This window comes from Rhinatrema bivittatum, chromosome 9 (genome assembly GCF_901001135.1).
Source record: "Rhinatrema bivittatum chromosome 9, aRhiBiv1.1, whole genome shotgun sequence".
NCBI lineage: Eukaryota > Metazoa > Chordata > Amphibia > Gymnophiona > Rhinatrematidae > Rhinatrema > Rhinatrema bivittatum.
Window position 1 is genome coordinate 21,757,188 of NC_042623.1, and position 20,142 is coordinate 21,777,329.

General features: G+C 46.3%; 2 protein-coding genes across 3 annotated transcripts in view; one reads left to right on the top strand and one right to left on the bottom strand.

The window, feature by feature from the left end:
- CHCHD3 (coiled-coil-helix-coiled-coil-helix domain containing 3) overlaps positions 1-20,142 on the bottom strand; it is a 522,566-nt gene that overhangs the window by 236,163 nt on the left and 266,261 nt on the right. The window contains exon 1 of one of the 2 annotated variants that reach the window (XM_029615340.1): positions 1,185-1,815. The exons of the other annotated variant lie outside the window; for it this stretch is intronic. Coding sequence (XP_029471200.1) covers positions 1,185-1,631 — 447 coding nt within the window. The 5' untranslated portion in view covers positions 1,632-1,815. Of the gene's footprint in view, positions 1-1,184; positions 1,816-20,142 lie in introns of those variants that run through there. 2 annotated transcript variants of the gene reach the window in all.
- LOC115098620 lies at positions 2,061-7,002 on the top strand. The gene is made up of 2 exons (XM_029615342.1): positions 2,061-2,285; positions 5,828-7,002. The coding sequence occupies exons 1-2, from the start codon at positions 2,249-2,251 to the stop codon at positions 6,400-6,402; spliced, it is 612 nt and encodes a 203-aa protein (XP_029471202.1). The 5' UTR covers positions 2,061-2,248; the 3' UTR covers positions 6,403-7,002.

Below are 20,142 nucleotides of genomic sequence, written 5' to 3' on the forward strand. Positions count from 1 at the left end.
CTTTCCAGGTTTTCTGTACCAAGGAAACCTGAATCTCTAGGTCAAAGAGAAACACCCTCCTTGACTGATATAAGGGGACACAAAAAACAAGAACATCTGGGGGAGGGAAATGGAAAACATCCAAAGATGTCAGACTTTGCAGCTGCACTAATGCTAACATTAAGTACAATATAATGTGAGAGACTTTAGGAGGAAAAATGCATGGGAAAAGTAGTGAACACCGTATGAAACGTCTGGAAGTATCAATTTGGAAGCGGAGGCCACTATTCTGCTAATATATATATGAACAATCACAATTTGGTTTTAGTCAACCAAAACTGTACTTGTTTATTGCTCAACCCCTCCCAATGGGGCTGACGTAATAAGCTGCACTGAGCCTACTGCAGGTTTTTCGGCGCTAACCTTACTCCGATGTTTTACATAGATTTTAGTAATGAAAACCCCACAATACGAAATGTGTGGTATGCTTAGCGCAGGTGCATGCAAATCACATGTAAAAGAGGATATTAGCCATTACAGCTGCACAGGGAGACATTTTAGCTCTTGTTTTTAACATTAGAGATTTAACCCCTGGGTCAGGGAAGCAGTAAAAATCAAGCTGCGTTTTTGGTGGCCATTTTAGTCCATCGTGGTGCTTCTTTGAGTTTTGTCTGTGGCTTATGTACTTTTTTTTTTATGCTTTTGATACATTTTGCGGGTGAGCCAAAGAATTAGAGCAGCAGAAGCTCTAATTCTGATTTCCAATGTGATTTTAAAAAAGAAACATTTTTAAAGAATGACTGGTCTGAGTCTTCCTGGAAGACCAGCCGGACCCCGTGTCCGGCCGGGCGGCGTAATGTGGGCGCAGGCTCACTTCAGAGGCGAGGCGCGTGTGGTTGGAGAGGGGGGGGGGGGGGGAAGGTGGAATAGACGGAGGTGAAAACAACGTGGGGACACAAGTAGGGCTGCAACGTGACGTACGTGAAGGAGGGGGGAGGGGGGGACTGAAGGCGAGTGTCATAGAGTCGTGGAATGCAGTGATTGGCTTTAGGTGCAAGGGGGGGGGGGCAGAAGGAGTAAGCGTGGAGAGCTGGGATAGGTGGGGAGAAAATTCAAACTGCTGGTTAAGCAGTTTTAGTAACGCGGGCTTCAGTCGGTAGCTGCGAGCGAGAGAGGGGCAGAAGGTTCGCGCGATCTTAACATACCTTTTGTTGCTGGTTCCTGTGTGATTGTTCGTTGGGGACTGTTCGGAGATCGCAGGCATTTTTTGCAGCTGTAAACTTCCAGTGCTCGTGTGCTGACGGCAGCATGGCTGGCAAGAGGCCCGATTGGGAGGAGGAGGAGCTCGATGGTGGTGTGGCTGCGTTCCTGGAGTCAGAGGAAGCCGCATGGGTGCCGGGGGAGGAGGCAGCAGGCGACGGTGTGCTGATCCCAGAATGGGTGAGCGACTTTGGCGTTGCAGAGCGGGGAGGAGCACGATCGTTAGCTCGGGGGGCGGATAGAGGAGGTGTGGAGATTGAAAGGGAGGGACCGTTGCTGTTAATTGAGAGGTCTGCAGAGCTGGGTGTGGTGAGGGGGAGGGGCGGTAGAGCTGTGAGGCCCCGGGCTAAGGGGAAGTCTGGAAAGGCAGCTTCTAAGAGCTGTGAGCCCATTCTAGCTGCAGAAATGATTTCTGATGCTGCAGAGCGCTTTCCTGGCCCTGATGAAGGTTCATTTGGTGAGAGTGCTGTGTCTATGGGAGCTTTATACAAAACTAGGTTTCGTGGTCAGGGGGGTAAGGGAGCGATGGTAGGGCGGTTAAGTGGAGCGGAGGAGCGCAGGGCAAGGGGTGCCGGTAGCATGTTGGGGAGGGGCATGGCTGTGAGAGGGGAGAGGGTGAGTAATACGTTATTGGTTCCAGAACTGGCAAGGGGGATGTTGGGGGGGGTAAGCAGGCACTGCATGGGGCAAAGAGGTAATCGTAGATTGACTGGGGGTTCTCGCCGGCGTTTGAATGGAGGGGGGAGAATCGGGAGGGGAAGAGATGACCTTGGTAGAGGGAGGTCTGTGGACAGGGGATGTGCGAGCAGTTTTTGGGGAGTTTGGGGGGTTGGAGGTGGAGAGAATTTGGGATATTGCGCCGGCTCCTGTTCCGTCTCCTGCTCCTGCTGTTTTTCCACAGGGGAATTTGGCAGAGGATGATGGTGAAATACCTGGCCCATCTCAATGGGAGGCTTGGCGCAATGACGCGCCAGTGACGGCAGGCAGGGGTCGGCGAGAGCAGTTATACATGGATGATGTGCTGCCTGTGGAGCCTGAACAGACTGGTGAGTTTATTATTTTCCCTAGACAGGACAGAGGTGGAGCTGCATGTGTGAGGGGGGCAGAAGAGAGGGAGGGGGGGAAGCAGGATGGCAAGGACGCAGGTGGCAGCGAAGTGTTACCAAGTGTTAAGGAAGGGGGGGTGGATAGGAAACGGGGGTCTTCAAAGTCTGGGAAGTCTAAGAAAAAGAGAAAGAGGGGGCGCTCTAGTTCATCGGATTCGTCCTCGTCGTCGTCGTCCTCTTCGTCATCTTCTGATACCTCTTCGGATTCGGGAGCAGCGGTTCAGGGGGGAGCAGTCGGAGGGGCCACAGTACGTGGTGCCCCGGCTTTGGTGGCTTTTACGGAGTTATGGGAGGAGGTTCCGCGTTCCATTCGTAGACGAATTAGGCGTAGGCAGTTCATTGATATTTTTCAGCTGCTGGAGGGCAGGCGTGGTAAGCGTAAGGATAAGAAGAAGAGGAATAAGAGAGATCAATTTGTAGGGGCCCCGATTAAGGTGGCACGAAATATTCATAATTGGACAAGGGCTTTTCTGCGGCTAGCAAGTGTAGTGGGGAAGAAAGATCCGTCACAGTATGGGGCGTTGTTATCTTATGCAGATGCAATCCTAGCGGCCAGTAAGACTTACGAAGGTTGGTCCTGGCTTAATTATGATGAGCGATTCCGGGATCGTATGGAAGAAAATAAGTTTATCTCCTGGGGTACTCAGGATGTTGGACTCTGGCTAACGCAGATGGCTGCAAAACCGTCCTCAGGTAGTATGGGGCAGGGGTTAGTGGCTGGTACTGGGCCTGGGAGGTCCTTTCGGAGGGACGTGCCCGGCAGTAGTGTTGGAAAGGGGGGCGCGGGGCGCAGTGATGTGTGTTGGAGATTTAATCGCTCCACGTGTATTTTCCCGGACTGTAAGTTCCGGCACGCTTGTTCCGTGTGTGGAGCCGGTCACCCAGTGTCCAAGTGTTCAAAGCGTCAAGGGGACGGACCGGCCACAGCACAACCTGCAAAAGGTGCCAGTAGACCGGGTCTTTGAGCGAGCACATACACCTATCTGTTTAACCGCGATGTTGCCATGGTTACGGCTGTACCCGCGTATAAAGGTGGCGGAGTTGTTAGATCAGGGTTTTCGTTATGGTTTTAAAATACCGTTTCAAGGACAGGGGGAAGTTGGGGGTGGGGTCAATTGCCCGTCGGTTCGGCGTATGCTAGCGGTGGTAAGGGAAAAGTTGCTGGGGGAAATAGGACTGGGCCGTATTGCAGGTCCCTTTAATGTGATTCCGTTCCGTGATTTGGTCCTATCGCCTTTAGCTGTGATTCCAAAAAAGGATCCGGGCAAGTTTAGATTAATTCATAATTTGTCTTTCCCCGAAGGGAGGTCTGTGAATGATGGTATCCCGAGGGAATTATGCACGGTGCGATACGCATCTTTTGACTCCGCAGTGCGAATAGTTCGGCAGTGTGGCCCAGGGGCTTTAATGGCGAAAGCGGACATAGAAGCGGCATTTCGTTTGTTGCCGGTTCATCCTGATAGTTTTCACCTGTTAGGGTTCCGCTTTCAGCAGCAGTTTACTTTGATAAGTGTATGCCTATGGGTTGTTCTATAGCATGCTCTTATTTTGAAGCCTTCAGTACATTTGTGCACTGGGTGGTACAGAAGAGGTCGGGATCGAGACTCGCGGTACATTATTTGGATGATTTTCTATTTGTGGGAAGGGCTGGTTCGGGGTGATTGTCTCAGTTTGATGAATTGTTTTCAAGAGGTGGCCAATGATTTCGGGATTCCTCTTTCGGTCAGTAAAACAGAAGGACCTAGTACTTCATTGGTATTTTTGGGAATTGAGCTGGATTCGGTAGCTATGGTATCGCGGTTACCGGAGGATAAGGTTCAGCTGTTAAGGGACATGGTGCGTGGGGCTGTTGGTCGGCCTAAGTTGTCTTTACGAGAGTTACAGTCACTCGTTGGTAGTCTAAATTTCGCCTGTCGGGTGATTCCTATGGGCAGAGTGTTTTTGCGCAGGTTATCACATGCTATGTCCGGTTTAAGAAAACCGCATCATCGTGTGCGAAATTCTTGTTTTTTGCGGGAAGATCTGAGACTTTGGGATAGGTTTTTGGAGGATTTTAATGGGGAGGCGTTGTGGCAATCTAATCCGCGGTCAAATCATGATTTGGAGCTGTTCACCGACGCAGCGGGTTCGTTAGGTTTCGGGGCTTATTTTCGAGGGGCTTGGTGCGCAGCAGGTTGGCCGGAGGACTGGATTACGTCTGGAGTTACAAAAAATATAGCTTTCTTGGAATTATTTCCAATTGTAGTGGCAGTGTATATTTGGGGCGCTCAGTTGGCAGGAAAGAGAGTGGTATTTTGGAGCGATAATCAGGGGGTGGTTGAGGTCATAAATAAGAGATCGGCGCGTTGCATCAGAGTGTCAGAGTTATTGCGCGAGCTGATTTTGCGTTGTATGTCCTTAAATGTAACAGTATGGGCTCGACACGTGCCTGGAGTTTCTAACAGTGTGGCTGACTCTCTTTCTCGTTTCAAGTGGGACTTGTTTCGAGAACTCGCCCCAGAAGCGGAGTCATGCGGAACCCCGGTGCCGTCTTTCCTTTGGAAATTTGGTTCCCAGAGTCCTGGAAAATGCTGCGAGATTCATTAGCGCCCTCCACGTGGACAGGTTATGTAGGGGGGGCCCGACGAGTCTCAGCGTTTTTGTGTTCCTTGGGCTGGGCGGGAGGTCCGATCTCGGATATGGCATTGGTACGTTTCATTGAGCGTGCTCGGGCGAGTGGGTGTTCGCAGGCTGCAGTAGGCCGCCAGCTGGCGGGGTTTTCCTTTTTTATGAAGGCACATGGTTGGGGCTTTCCTTCGGGTCGTTTTATAGTTCGGCGTCTGTTGAGGGGTTGGTCGCGGACAACGCAGAGCAGAATTGATCAGCGTTTGCCCATTACACATGATATCTTGATGCTGTTATGGGAGGCGTTGTCTGCAGTGTGCTTTTCCCCTTATGAGACACTATTGTTTCGAGTTGCTTTCGTATTCGCTTTTTTCGGGGCCTTTAGGATTAGCGAGTTGGTGGCTCGCTCAGCCTCCAGTACTGATTACCCAGGGATTTTGGCGCGGAATGTGGTAGTCACGAACAGAGCAGTATTGATAGTAATTCCGCGATCTAAGACGGATCAGAGGGGTCGTGGAGCCTCCGTGTTGTTATCCAGGGTTCCAGGTTTGACGTCCTGCCCGGTTAGAAATGCAGCTGGGTATTGTAGGGTGCGGCCGGAGGTAGCAATGCAATTTCTAGTGCATGAGAACCGGAGGCCATTAACCAAGTATCAATTCGAGACGGTACTGCGCGCAGCATTGTATGCTGTCGGTTTGGAGGGGCGCAGGTTTGGAACACATTCGTTCCGCATTGGGGCCGCTACATCGGCGGCAACGGCGGGTGTGCCTGGAGGGGTCATACAGAGGATAGGCCGGTGGCGTTCCGGGGCCTATAAGAGTTATGTTCGCCCAGATTCTGGGCATGATTGATCTTTGCTAACTCTAGTTTCTTTGCAGGTGCTGCGTCTGAGCCCATGACAGTTTGGATCATTGGTCATTCGTTTACTTACTGGGGTCACAGACACGCCTGCGGCCGTCCTTACGGCCCTCACTTGGACTTACAACGAAGGGGGGTTCGGGTTATCTGGCTTGGCCGGAGGGGTATGCTGTGGGACGAACTTGTTCCTTATGTTAGGAAGGAGCGAGAGCGTCGGGCAGCTCCTCGGGTCTTGGTAGTTCATTTGGGGGGTAACGACTGGGGTAAGATGTCGGGCAAGCACTTCATTAGCAATGTCCGTAAGGACTTAATGACTATATCTATTTTGCTGCCGACGACGATCTTATGCTGGTCTGATATTGTGGTGAGGCCTGCTGAATTGGATAACATCAGATGGAAACGGTGTAGGTCCAAGGCAAACCAACAAATCGGGACTTGGTTGGAGCGCTTGGGTGGTCGGCATATTAAGTATGCCTGGTCATGGGGTAAGGTAACAGGTTTGTTCCGAGATGATGGGGTTCACCTGTCTTTTCTAGGATTAGACTTGTTCCTGAACTCCATTCAGGAGGTCTTAGAGGAGTTATTTCCTCTGTAAAGCGAGGCCGCATCTTTGGGGGTCACAGGGCATTATATGCCTGTGCCTGTGGCGGTTGGTCCGAGCCATAACTGTTCAATTTTGTTGTTCAAGTTATTTGGATTTTGGTAAAGCCGACGGTGGTTGACAACTGAGGGCTGTTGTCAGGGTGTGGCTCCTTGCCGGATGAGGCGGGGGCCGCTTGGCCAGACTCCTTGCAAGTTGGAGGCGGGAGTACACCTGGGTTGGCTCCTTGCAGGAGAGTGTGGCGGGAGTCGGAACCTGGCGTGTTGGGGCCAAAGAGTGTAACAGAGAGGCTGGTTAGGCTATCCTGCCGGAAGGTGGCGGATAGTCTGGTGGGGGCTGGGCAATACCAAAGTCCTAGTTGTTGGTGTTAATGTGTGGATATAAGCTCGGACCACTGAATGATTAAAGCTGCGGCCTTGTTTTACCCACAATGAAATGTGTCTGTGATTATTGGATTGTAAGGGGGTGGTTGCGAGCGAGTGAGGTCCTGCATGCCCACATTATGGAAGACCAGCCGGACCCCGTGTCCGGCCGGGCGGCGTAATGTGGGCGCAGGCTCACTTCAGAGGCGAGGCGCGTGTGGTTGGAGAGGGGGGGGGGGGGGGGGGGGGAAGGTGGAATAGACGGAGGTGAAAACAACGTGGGGACACAAGTAGGGCTGCAACGTGACGTACGTGAAGGAGGGGGGAGGGGGGGACTGAAGGCGAGTGTCATAGAGTCGTGGAATGCAGTGATTGGCTTTAGGTGCAAGGGGGGGGGGGCAGAAGGAGTAAGCGTGGAGAGCTGGGATAGGTGGGGGTGAAAATTCAAACTGCTGGTTAAGCAGTTTTAGTAACGCGGGCTTCAGTCGGTAGCTGCGAGCGAGAGAGGGGCAGAAGGTTCGCGCGACCCTCCCACCCACCCTTAGTCCTAGGCGATTGTTGTTGGGGAATTGCAGTTTTGTTTGGGGGATTTGTCGCAGCGGGGGCGGTTGGTCCGAGCCATAACTGTTCAATTTTGTTGTTCAAGTTATTTGGATTTTGGTAAAGCCGACGGTGGTTGACAACTGAGGGCTGTTGTCAGGGTGTGGCTCCTTGCCGGATGAGGCGGGGGCCGCTTGGCCAGACTCCTTGCAAGTTGGAGGCGGGAGTACACCTGGGTTGGCTCCTTGCAGGAGAGTGTGGCGGGAGTCGGAACCTGGCGTGTTGGGGCCAAAGAGTGTAACAGAGAGGCTGGTTAGGCTATCCTGCCGGAAGGTGGCGGATAGTCTGGTGGGGGCTGGGCAATACCAAAGTCCTAGTTGTTGGTGTTAATGTGTGGATATAAGCTCGGACCACTGAATGATTAAAGCTGCGGCCTTGTTTTACCCACAATGAAATGTGTCTGTGATTATTGGATTGTAAGGGGGTGGTTGCGAGCGAGTGAGGTCCTGCATGCCCACATTATTTGGTGTGATTCCATTTTATCACAGGCCTGTCATCCTTGGGCCAGAGTTTCCCTCACTAGTGTGAAAATCTCTGGCCCAAGGAGGCACAGCCTACGACTCTCGTGACAGGCCCTGCATCCTTGGGCCAGACATTTCTATCCCAGGTGTGTTACGCTCACCGCCTGCAGCAGCCCCGCGGTGCGGCCCTCTCACCTCTCTGCACAGGCTTCAGGCTCCAGCTCCTCGTCGCTGGCGGCAGTGGGCAGCCGGTCTCGACCTCAGTCTCCCACCAGCACCTCCGGCCCTGCTCTGCTTCCCGGGACCTCCAGCCAGGATGCCTCTAACTCCTCGGGCCTCTCTGCGGGCCTCGCGGAGAGACGCTGCCGGCAGCACCGCACCCCTCCCTAGCATGTGCATCAGTGAATGATTTAAAAGGCCCACAGCAGGAACCTGGCCGCAGACCCGGATGCTGATGTCAGATCCTTCAGCACATAAATACTCAGGCCGCGCTCCTCAGTGTCGCTTAGGGGGCACTCCATGAAGTTAGCATGGGGCACATTTAAAACTAATCGAAGAAAGTTCTTTTTTACTCAATGCACAATTAAACTCTGGAATTTGTTGCCAGAGAATGTGGTTCGTGCAGTTAGTGTAGCTGTGTTTAAAAAAGGATTGGATAAGTTCTTGGAGGAGAAGTCCATTACCTGCTATTAAGTTCTCTTAGAGAATAGCCACTGCCATTAGCAATGGTTACATGGAATGGACTTGGTTTTTGGGTGCTTGCCAGGTTCTTGTGGCCTGGATTGGCCACTGTTGGAAACAGGATGCTGGGCTTGATGGACCCTTGGTCTGACCCAGTATGGCATGTTCTTATGTTCTTATGTAACAGGTCTCCTTGGTCTCCTGTTCTTTTTTTGAAAGTTTTTATTTATGCATTCATATCAAACAGATAAAACGAACAACTGTGTATAACACACGCCATACCACAGAGGTCTCCTGTTCTTGGTTTCCGAGTACTCGTTGCTACAGTACCTGTTTGTTCGTGTTCCTGATTCTTGTTCCTCTGTTCGTCTCGTCTTGTATTTGACTTCCTGGATTTGACCACTGCTTCGTCTGACTTCGCCTGCCTGCCTTCTCCGTGCCCTGACCTCTATGTCTGACCACACCTGTCTTCTCTGTGCCCTGACCATTGCTACGTCTGACCACACTTGTTTACTCTGTGCTTTGAACTTTGCTACGTACAACTTTGCCTCAGATTCCCTTGAGTCCAGAGTTCCACGTTGCTTGCTACACCTTTCAAGTGCCGCCCACTTCTACTCAAGTTCGACAGTGACGCCTCTGTCCCTATCCTCTGGACATGGACTATTAATGCTTCGGCCTCCCTTTGCTCAGGCACCTTCAGTATCCTCTTGTTCCCTGGTGCTTGTGTTTCCGTTCTGGATCCTGTCTGGGGTAGGATCACGCCACCTGCTGGCTGCTGTCTCTGGGCTGAACTAGCTACTACTGAAACCCAAACCCGAGGCCCGCCTAAGTCCTGCTGGCCCCGGCACCCAAAGGCTCAACCCTAGGGGAACGTGGGCTGGTATAGGTGAAGCTCCAGTGGCCTCTAGCATCAGCCCTCTCCGCCTACTGACGGTGGGGATCCGTAGGCCCTCGCCTACGGGTTGCGTCAACCCCACCTCAGCCGTAGGATCCACCTCCTACGCAACAAGGTGGACATCTATGCACCCCCAATCATACCACAGGTCTGTCCACGTTACTTCTATTAACCAACAGGAACACTGCAGCATTTTCCAAACTAACGCCAATTTTTCACATTTTTTTGCATCTCAGCTTTAGAGCAGGTTTTGGCATGCTTTTTGGACATTGTGGGGTTTTAGCACTGGCCTATTTATTTATATAGACATTTTATATACCATCATTTCATGTAATGATCACAACGGTTTAAAAAAATAATACTCATAATTCAAATCAGCATGTGTTGTAGAGTTATAAGGGCAGTATTCATAGCTATCAAATGAGATGTTCTATTACATGTTATCTAATTAAAGATCTGGGACATTTGGGCATGAAGTAAGAAGATCCTATCCCACAACTGCCAAGTGAAAAATATATTCCAGAATGCCTTAGAAAATGAAGAAGAAATGAAAACAGAATAGCTGGTTAGAAATGTATCCACACCTCCCCTCTTTGAATTCCTGAAGCAATCCTGCTCTGGGATAACAATCACCTTCAAAAGCACACAAATGAATTGGCCCCATCTATGACGACAAGATAAATTCAGTAGTTCCTGTGAGTAGCACGAGTACCAAGGAACTGCCAAAAGAAATCTGGGACAAATGAACAGATCAGGGGATGGGTAGAAAAGAATTGCAAAGTCCTTGAATATCCCTCAGAGCACAGTCAAAACGATTATTAAGAAATGGAAGGTGTATGACACCACCAAGACCCTGCCTAGATCAGGCCATCCTTCAAACTGATTGATCAAACAAGAAATAAACTGTTCAGGGAAACAACCAAAAAGGCAACAGTCACTCTGAATCACCAAAACTGGTCAAAGTGTGCATGCGACAATATCTCAAGCACGCCACAAACTTGGCCTGTATGGTAGGCTGGCAAGAAGGAAGCCAATACTCAAGAGAAGCTACCTTGAATCCCATTTGAAGTATACAAATGAACATTTAGGGGACACTACAGACATAGTGCAAAAAGTTCTGTGGTCTGAAGAAACTAAAATAGAACATTTTGGCCTGAATAAAAAACAACACGTTTAACGCAAACCCAACACAGCACATCATCCAAAGAAAACCACCCCTACTGTGAAGCATGGTGGTGATGGCAGCATCTGTTACGGGGATGGTTTTCATCAGCAGGGACAGAGGCAGTTGGAAGAACAGAAGAACAATGAATGGAGAAAAGTACAGAAAAATATTTGAGAAGAACCTGCTGTCTTCAGCATGAAAGCTGAAACTCATCAATACCGAATGACGGTATATAAAATTCTACAAATAAAATAAATAAAATTTAGCATGACAAACACCGAAAGCATTCAGCTAAAGTTATACTGGAATGGTTAAGGAACAAAAAAGTATAATGTCCTAAAGTGGTCCACTCAGAGCCCCAACCTTAACCCAATCAAAAATCCATGACTTGCTGTCCATCAATGCTCACCAAGGAAGCTTACAAAAGTTTAACAGTTTTGTAAAGAAGAATGGAGGCATATCCCAACAGATTCACAGCTATAACTATTGCCAAAGGTGCTTCCAAAAAGTATTGACAGAGGGGGGAGGGGAATGGAGACCAATGTTCCCTCTAATCTGCATGTGTGCCCAGTCGCAAAGAGTTTTTCATGCAGCTGTGCACACATGCAGATTAGAGCCTGCACAAGACCTGACTCAGGAGAGTTAAAGAAGTGGGAACCCACTGCATCACTCCTCCTTGTGTGCTGGTCCTGTGAACATGTTAAAAAAAATCATGAAGCTGGCATGCCCCATATGCTGATCTTACAAAGCATGAGATGAACAGAGGAAAGTACCAGCCCTGAGAGTTTAGAACACACTCGCAGGGCTGGCATACAAACAGAAGCATCGAAATGTGCACCGGCCTCTGTCTCCATCGGGTCCTGTTCTCCTGAGATCTTCCTCATGAGGCCCAGGGTAGCAATTGCATGGGGTGGTGGCAGAAGAGTGAGAGAGAACCAGATGGGGGCCTATCCTGCCGGTGGCTGAAGAAAGAAGCAAGAGAGGGAGGTCCTATGTGAGTGAAAGAATGTGAGTGCAAGATAGAGTGAATGAGAGTGAAAGTGTGAGATAGTATGTGTGTGTGAGAGCATTTGAGTGAGAGAAAGGGGAAAATATGTGCATTCCCTCTTCCCCCACTAATCCGTGACAATCTCAGGGTGACTGGAAATCAGAAATTCCCAGGTATAGAGAGATTTTTGTATCCTTATTAGTTTTAATTATTAGGTGGTGTTTGGTGTGTCTGCTGTTTTGAAATATTGTATTGGCATTTGGGAAATGTTTTAAAATGTTTAACTGTTTTTACTTACAATACAGAATGTAATCTGCTTTGAAGTGTCTAAAAAGCAGAAAATAAATTAATTCACACCATAGATATATACAGTTTTATTATCAAATCCTTTCCAAATATTTTATAACAATCTACTTGCATTTTTGACTGCTGCACACTGAGGATTTCAGCTGATCCAAGGTTCTTTCCCCAAGTGGTAGCTCCTAATGTGGAATCCAGCACGGAGTATACATAGTTAGGATTGTTTTTCCTTATTTGCATTACTTTGCACTTGTCCCATTAAGTTTTATATTCCATTAAAATTTCCAGTTTCCCAGTCTTGCAAGGGCCTGAATTCCTCATAGTCTGCTTGTGTTTTAACTACTTTGAATAATTTTATCATTGCTCCCTTTTCCAAATCATGAATGTGTTTGTTAAACACTGATCCCAATACAGATCCCTGGAACATTCTGCTTTCTACCTCTGCCTTTGGGAAAACTGATCATATAATCCTACTCTATTTATCATCCTTGGGATATTACCTCCTATTTATTATTTATTACCTCCTATTTATTATTATTATTATTATCTATGTAATATTTAATTTTATTATCTATATCTATATGTTATTTGTTATATGTTACTCATATGTTAAGAAACGCTGTTCAATGTAACGCCTTTATTGCGACAGTTCTGTTCTATGTAAACCGACCTGATTCGATACTTGTATTGAGAATGTCGGTATATAAAAATCCGAAATAAATAAATAAATAAATAAATATTTCATGACTTTTTAATTTACTGAGGAATCTTTTCCTGAAGGTCTTGGTTAAATACCTGCTGAAAATCCAGATATACCATGTCGACCCACTCATCCCTGTCCATATCCTTATTTATTATATCTTCAAATAATTCTGATAGATTGGAAAGAAGACGTCCCCCTTTCTTAAATCCATGCTGTCTCTTCCCCATGAAACCATCTCTATTCATATAAGTAGGTGGCAGAAGAGCACACGCTGGGGTCAAGAGTCAAGGGGGGGGGCACGGGGGCAGAAAAGTGGATGCTGGGGTTGGGGGAAATGGGTTAAGAATGGAAATGGAGGAACTGGGGGAAGGAGGTGGAAGAGACGAGAGACAAAAGGAATGGAAGGCTAGGAAAATGGAGAGTTAGGTGAGAGCTGAGAGATGTGAGAAAGGCTTGGGAGGCGCGAGAAGAGATGGATGAAGAGAAGGCTAGAAAAAGACCAAACTCGGGTCCTTGGTGGTGGGCTAGCAGCAGCGGAAAGAAGTGGCACTAAGATAGAAGCAATCTCCTGTGTCCCTCCCCTCCCACCACACTCACATACAAAAGTTAGGAGCCCAATGGTAGGGCGTATCCACCCGCTCCCTGGAACATCGCTGGGGATATCCAATTGTTTGTTTTCAGTTTTGCCTTTTTGAATATATATATATGTTTGCCCCCAATAAAATATTTTTGGCCCTGAAAGGACCAAAAATATTTGGTCCAAATATTTTTGGACTGAATGGAAATAAACTCCTCATTTAAATGCATTCAAGTCTGACAAACTGACTCATCAACACATGAAATGTGTTCAAGGGGGTGTAGACTTTTGGGTACCAACTGTATATGCCAAAGGGTTGCCCACATTATTTATTTATTTTGCCTTTATTTAAGTGCCTTTTGACACTTCAAAGCAGATTACATTCAGGAACCGCAGGTATTTCCCTATCTCCAGAGGGCTCACAATCTAACCGGGTCATTCATCAAACCGCGATGTGCCGATATCGCGTGTGGATCACTGTAAATCAGGGGAAGGGGAGGAGTGTGGGCGATAATGTTTTCTACATCATCACTGGCAACACCGTGGGAAATAACCACACCTTCTCCCGTGGCGCTATGGGTGTGAAACTGTGCGGCCCGGCTGCAACCGTGGTGGATGCAAACGCACCACCACAATGCGGCCAGCTGCACAATTTCACCCCCTCCCGCCCCTCATCATTCTGCTAAAAATATAGCAGAGTGTTGAATCTAGGCCTAAGTTTGTACCTGAGGCAGTGGAAGGTAATGTGACTCGCATAAGGTCACAAGGAATGGCAAAGGGATTTGAACCCTAGTTTCCATGGTTCGCAGCCCATTGGGATATTTCTCCACGCCAAACAACTACAGTTATTGACAAGGATTATACTATACAAATATATATCAAAGGACGCTACAGGAAACTTGCAGGTGATCTTGCCATGGCAGCTGCAAACGAAACAAGACATCTTTTAAGATGAAGGACTAGAGCTTTTGCCACCTTCAAAGGAAGGGATTTTATTCTTCAAGAAAGGTAATGTTAATATTATGGAACATTTTGCCAGCAGCAGTAGTTATGGTTACAACATTAAATCAATTCAAAAGTAATCTGGATGGGTATTTTAAAGAACTAGAAGAAGGTATGATATAGAGTGCTACTCTAGCAACGCTGAGAAGATTATTGCATTTGGCATCAGGAAGAAGGATTTTTTTTCACTATTGCAGAATTGGCTATAGATGAACAGTGCTTTGGGGTATTTTTCCTTCCCCTGAATCATCATATAGAGAAATCGGTAAAGTATTCAGTAGAAGGCTAAACTTTATGGACTTCTGGTATTCTTTCAAACCCATATTGAACAAATCGGCCTTTATTATAAACCCCCAAAAACCTAAGGGTATTATATCTTAATTGCCTAATTCAGGTGTCCGGTACCTCCTTTATGGACAATAACCGTACTTGAGATTACGACCAAAACTTTAAATGCACCGTTTTACTTTCATTGAAATAACAAATCCATTTAAATGAAGCAAACCACCTCTCCCCTGCCCCTGAAGCAGTCACATAGTGCTGAAACACTGCCGGTGTTGGGCGGGCATTTTTCACAACTTAAAGAAAAGAACAGAGTAACAGGACGCCAAAGGTTCCAATTTACAACAAGTTCTAAGATAAATCAAAAGCTCTATTGCTGTAATAGTTGGGAGAGAGTGGGCATCGGGAGAGTTTAGCTTTCTTATACTCCAAGAGAGCATTTTATTTGCATAAACACAAAAAAACCCTCTAAAAATTAGTTATTAATCAAATTTTGTTATTTCAATGAAAGTAAAACAGTGCGTTTAAGGTTTTGGTCGTAGCCTTAAGTATGATTATTTTCCATAAAGAAGGTACCAGACACCTGAATTAAGATATGATTGTTGTATTGTATTGTATTGTTATTCTTTCAACCCAACCAATCAATTCCCAATGGTCTTCCTAGACAAATTTTCAGCTGCAGTGGGGTTCCCAAGTTAGGGCTGTTGGAATGGCTACCTTCATTGAAACTAACCTTCAATGTCAATTTATGGCCCAGAGAAGCAGACCAACCTCATGTACCTAGAACTACTAGCCAGAAATCCTGAGCCTGCTTCACAGGTGTTGCATGGGCCAAATTGGTGGCTCATTAGCCACACTGTACACTGCCATACAGTAGATCTCAGTTTGATTCCTGAGCTCAGGATCTACTCCTTGAGCTTTCCAGAGCTAGAGCTACATGGAGAGGATTTTCTGCCATCAAACAGTGACACCTAGTGGTCATAATTAGACCACACACATACCAAGCTCCAGATGGAACTTCAGCCTGTGGCAACTGTTCAAAGACTATTGATAGAATGGAATGGCTGGGCACAGAGTAGTGGTGGGAGATTAAAATACTGGAGAAGAATTCCAATTAGTTGTGCATGAAAGCTCATCCCACCAGAACCTCAGTAGGGCTGGTTCCAACAGAGCTAGGAGCAGGACAGTTGGGCAACCTGCACAATGGTTGTCCTCAGTGCCTGCTCTCCCCCCCCCCCCCCCCCCCCCAACCCCAACTTATTCCAACCCTCTGGCAAGCTGTGTGGCTTCAACCCTATATTGAGGCTAATAGAGAAGCTATTAGTCAGCTCAGGGAGCAAGCACACAGGTCTGGGAGTGGGAAAGGACACAGTAGACTCCCACTAGCTAGCTAAATAGGTCAGCCCTCATGTTGGGGCAGGTGCGCTCATGCACCTCAGAGGGTGGGGGCAGAAAGGGAATAGAATGGGACTTGTGTGCTGTTTGTGCTGCTTTGACCATGTCTTTGGCACCCCCTGTCATGCCCAGCCATCGTAACAGCAAGGGCTAGAAACCCAAAGGAGAAAGAGGAAACTGCCAAACAAAAGAAAAAGAAAGAAAACTATACAACCGAGCAATAAGATTAACTGCATGGGAGTTTATTCATTTTGTAAAGCTGGCAATTTTAGAAAGAACACCACACGGCAGATTATTCCAGAACTCATGAGTTCTTATAAACAAGGAGAAGCTTCATTGGTTTGCACAGGTTGTGTCCATGTGGAGTTCAGACTCAGAAATACAAACTTGCTTCTTGTTTTCTGCTTAACAATCTCTTGTAAGCATGCAATATGCATGCATCAAGCTCATAAAATTGTGAAAACATTGTTACAACAGGCCACATGAAAAAATTTAAAGTTGGCCCTCTAGTAAGAAACATGAACAATGGAATGCAAAACTAAGGGAGGCTCTTCAGAAGCTGACAACAAGGAAAGATGACAGCAGTTTTATATCATCAGTTTTTCAAAGTACCATTTTATTGCAAAATGAATATGTAAAAACAAAACGCTACTTTTAATCAATCAATATAGGGCAAATCTTTTGAGCTTAAGGCAGCAATTCTCAACCTGTGTGTCGTGAGCACCCACAGCCGGTGGGGCTGAAGTTGCCGGTCATTTCCGGAGACCAGGCTGGCAGGGCCAAAGAAAAAAAGACCAGCACTGCTGGCCGAGACCAGGCCGGCAGGGCCGAAGACGAGCTGTTCACCTGGAGGCCATTGCGTGTATGTGAGACAGGGAGGGTGCTTGGGGGCATGTGTGTGACTGAGCCTGTTTGGAAGTGAGATAAAGAGAACATGTAACATGTGTGTAACTGAAATAGAGAGAGCATTGTGTGACTGAGAAAGACTGGACAGGGAGATGACGGGTATGTGAGAGAGAGAGAGAAGACTGGTTATGATCCCTAAGGAAGAAGACAGCTTCGGCAGCTACTGCTGCTTCTGGTGTGGCCTCCAAGGGAAAGGAGTAGGAGAACTGTTGGAGAGGGTAAGTAAAGGTGGCTTTTTAAGTTCATTTTTCTTGACTGACTGCCATTTTAATTATTGGGTATTAAATGTTGTGTCTGCTGTTTTGAAATATTTTATTGGCGTTTGAAGAATTTTTAATAATTTTTATGAGTTTTTAAAATTGTTAGATGTTGTTCTGTTCATCAGCTGTTTTGAAACATTTATTCGTAAAGCTTTACAATTATTTCTGTGTGGGGATCTATAGCAGCTTGGCTTATTCTGTTTTCCTAATAGGAGGTGTATTAGTGTTTCGGGCCTGGTTTAATATTTGTAGTGTTGCCTTTTCATACATGGATAGGGTTGTTACTGTTTGAGTGCATGCCATAATGCAGGTGTAACTTTGTGCGGGTTAGTTTGTGTGCATTATTGCAGATCCTGGTACTATGTTAGGTGCTATATTTCTGTTTCCATTTCTCCAGGTTCGCACTGCATGCAGAGTGGCTTTTGGGTTTTCATTCCAGTTTCTGTCTCCATATTTGTAATTTGGGGTCTTTCTGTACTTGAAGGCTGACCTTGTGTGTATGACCGAGGTGAGGTATTTAACTAGCATGTAGGCTAGTAAAATACCTCACCTTATTTGTTGTGTTTTCTCAATTGGACATGCATTGATAGTGAACTACTGTCTATTTATAAGTAGGGCTATTGCGCCTGGTACTAGAGGGAGTTTGTGTTGCTGTTACTGAGATAATACCAGAATATCTTTTTTGTATGGTGAGTTGTACGGCGAATGCTCTAGTTCTGCTCTATACGCATTGCTGAGGGTCGGGGGTGGGGTTAGCCCTGTGACTGTCATGTGTTCAGTGTGTCACGCATGTGGGAACTTTCTATCAGGTGTGTCCAGACAGAAAAAAAGGTTGAGATCCACTGCATTAAGGCATAAACCAGCAATTTTTACAAAGGGGCATCAGTGAAGGCTGCTCAGTACACTCATCCTGAATTTAATAATAAAGTTATCCAAACAATCTAGTATGTGAGCAGGAATCTGAAGTGACATTTATTTAATATTTTTTAATCGGTTCACTGATTAAAACTTGCCCGAAGCAATTTACAACAATAATACCTAACACAGTAGTTTAGCAGTTACAAATGTTACTAAAAACAATCAATTTAAAGTGTGCTGAGGATTATCAAAATAAGATGACTTGCCCAAAGTCATATAGAGAGTCGTTGCTCGAGCCAGAATCTATAGTCCTAAACTCAGAGAAATTCTCCAGGGTCAATCATCAATCATCCCTAATGCCAGAATCGAAACCAGATCAAAAATGAGATGGGAATTACATTTAAGATTCCAGACGGTTATAAATTTTAAAAAACGTTCTTCACACTTAGGATTTATCATGAGGCCGGCTACTATACCTCGTTATAATTAACCCCTTGCAAATTATAATTCCCAGAGAATTATCATTTGCAGAGGTAAGAAATTTTACACTACTGACAAAAGGTTCCTAGCTTTCTGGTCCACCGAGCGAACAACTGATGCTACCATCACTTTCTGACAAGTTCATTTACATTAGGCTACTCAAGTAAAATGGCATGGATCCGGCACAGCACTGTTAGTTGTTTTAAGGACTTGTGATTTCATGAAATCACTAGCAATTTTCTGGCAGGCAATTAAACTATAAGATGGGGAACTCTGAACGTTTGCTCTTTTGAACACAACCATCATCAAAATTCCCAAATGCAATTTTTAACTGATTCCCATCTGAACCAGCTGGTAACATTTGCACTGTCGTCACTCATCTAACAACACCGTACATAAACCAGCAAATACTAAACGAATCACAATACTAGCGTTAAAGAAATCACACGTTTTCCTCCTCCATTTTACAAACCTGTCAATACCTCATGGTCAACTAATCAAATTTACAAAAAAGTCACCTTGTGCCACTAATAATGGAGAAGGGATTTTCACATTCAGATTGACCAGGATCTCAATTTGTGTGCGACAATGAGGAAGTTCGTACTTTTAGCAGGACTGAATTACTTAAAAAAAAACAGACCATTGTTCCTATAACCTTTCTGAAATGCAAGAAACATTATATAAATTTCACAATCTCACTAAGTGCCTTTAAAATTACAAGCAATTTAGAGTGTGATTCATGTGCTATACCCCAACTGCATATATTTTTTTTCACTTCCTTTTCCTCTCAATTATTTCTTATTACAAGGGCTGAAATGCGTTAAGTAAATCATATTTCACAGATTCCTAGTGTACTAATAATAGCTACATGCATTTTAGAAGAAACTGGCCTGCATTATAAATGTATTTATGTCATTACCTTATTTTCCTCACTGACTGAAGTATTAGGCAGTGCCGACAGCTCCAAGCCTACTGATGGAAGCTTTTAGCAAACCTGATGTTTATTCTGCTGCGAGCAATTAGCTGCTTTAGTTAATATAATGCGACTTTTACAAGCTGCAATTTTAGCCAATATATAAACCTGCTCCTGTAATTAGCAAAACATTGTTATTGATTAAGATTTAATATGGCTGTAGCTTACTTGCAATGTAGTACATAAAATATATAATCACAGATTTGTCAAAGGACAGTTCTTATTCAGAATACTTCACTGGCATATTACAGTAAGAATTTGATGCTCTATTAGTTCTCTAATTTGACAGGAACTAGAATTTAATACAAACAGCAACTTTCTTCACTGGAATCTTCTCTAAACCAAGGCCAGTAGTAGTAGCAGCAGCAGCAATCAAAGCAGCTGAAGCTCTTAAGTAACATTTTTCAGCTAAGGAAAACCTCCTGGGTCAGCCCAGTGGCTCGGTCAACACTGACCAACATGAGGGCCCCCACAGGTAATGCGGGAAGAGGGGGATCCAACCTCCCTTGTCCAGATCCTCCCCCTCTCCTGGTGTCCCCCCCCCCCCAACACTGGCGTTGGCGTTGTTTGCTGTCCTCCATATTGGCTCTGGCCCCGCAGCACCACAACTCTGGAAAGGCAATTCAGCATGGGGCCTGTGAGCCTTCTCGCACTCGGAGGTCCTGCAGTGGCCCACTCATGGCTCCCGCATAGGTTTCTGGTTACCATGGAAACTGGTGCTGAAGGAGGGGTGCCGCAGGGCCTCCGAGCATGAGGGCTCACAGGCAGAGTGTTCAATTTCCTTTCCAAAAGTTGCTGCTGCTATGGGGCCAATGCCAGTATAAGATGACAGCGGTGCAGTTGCAG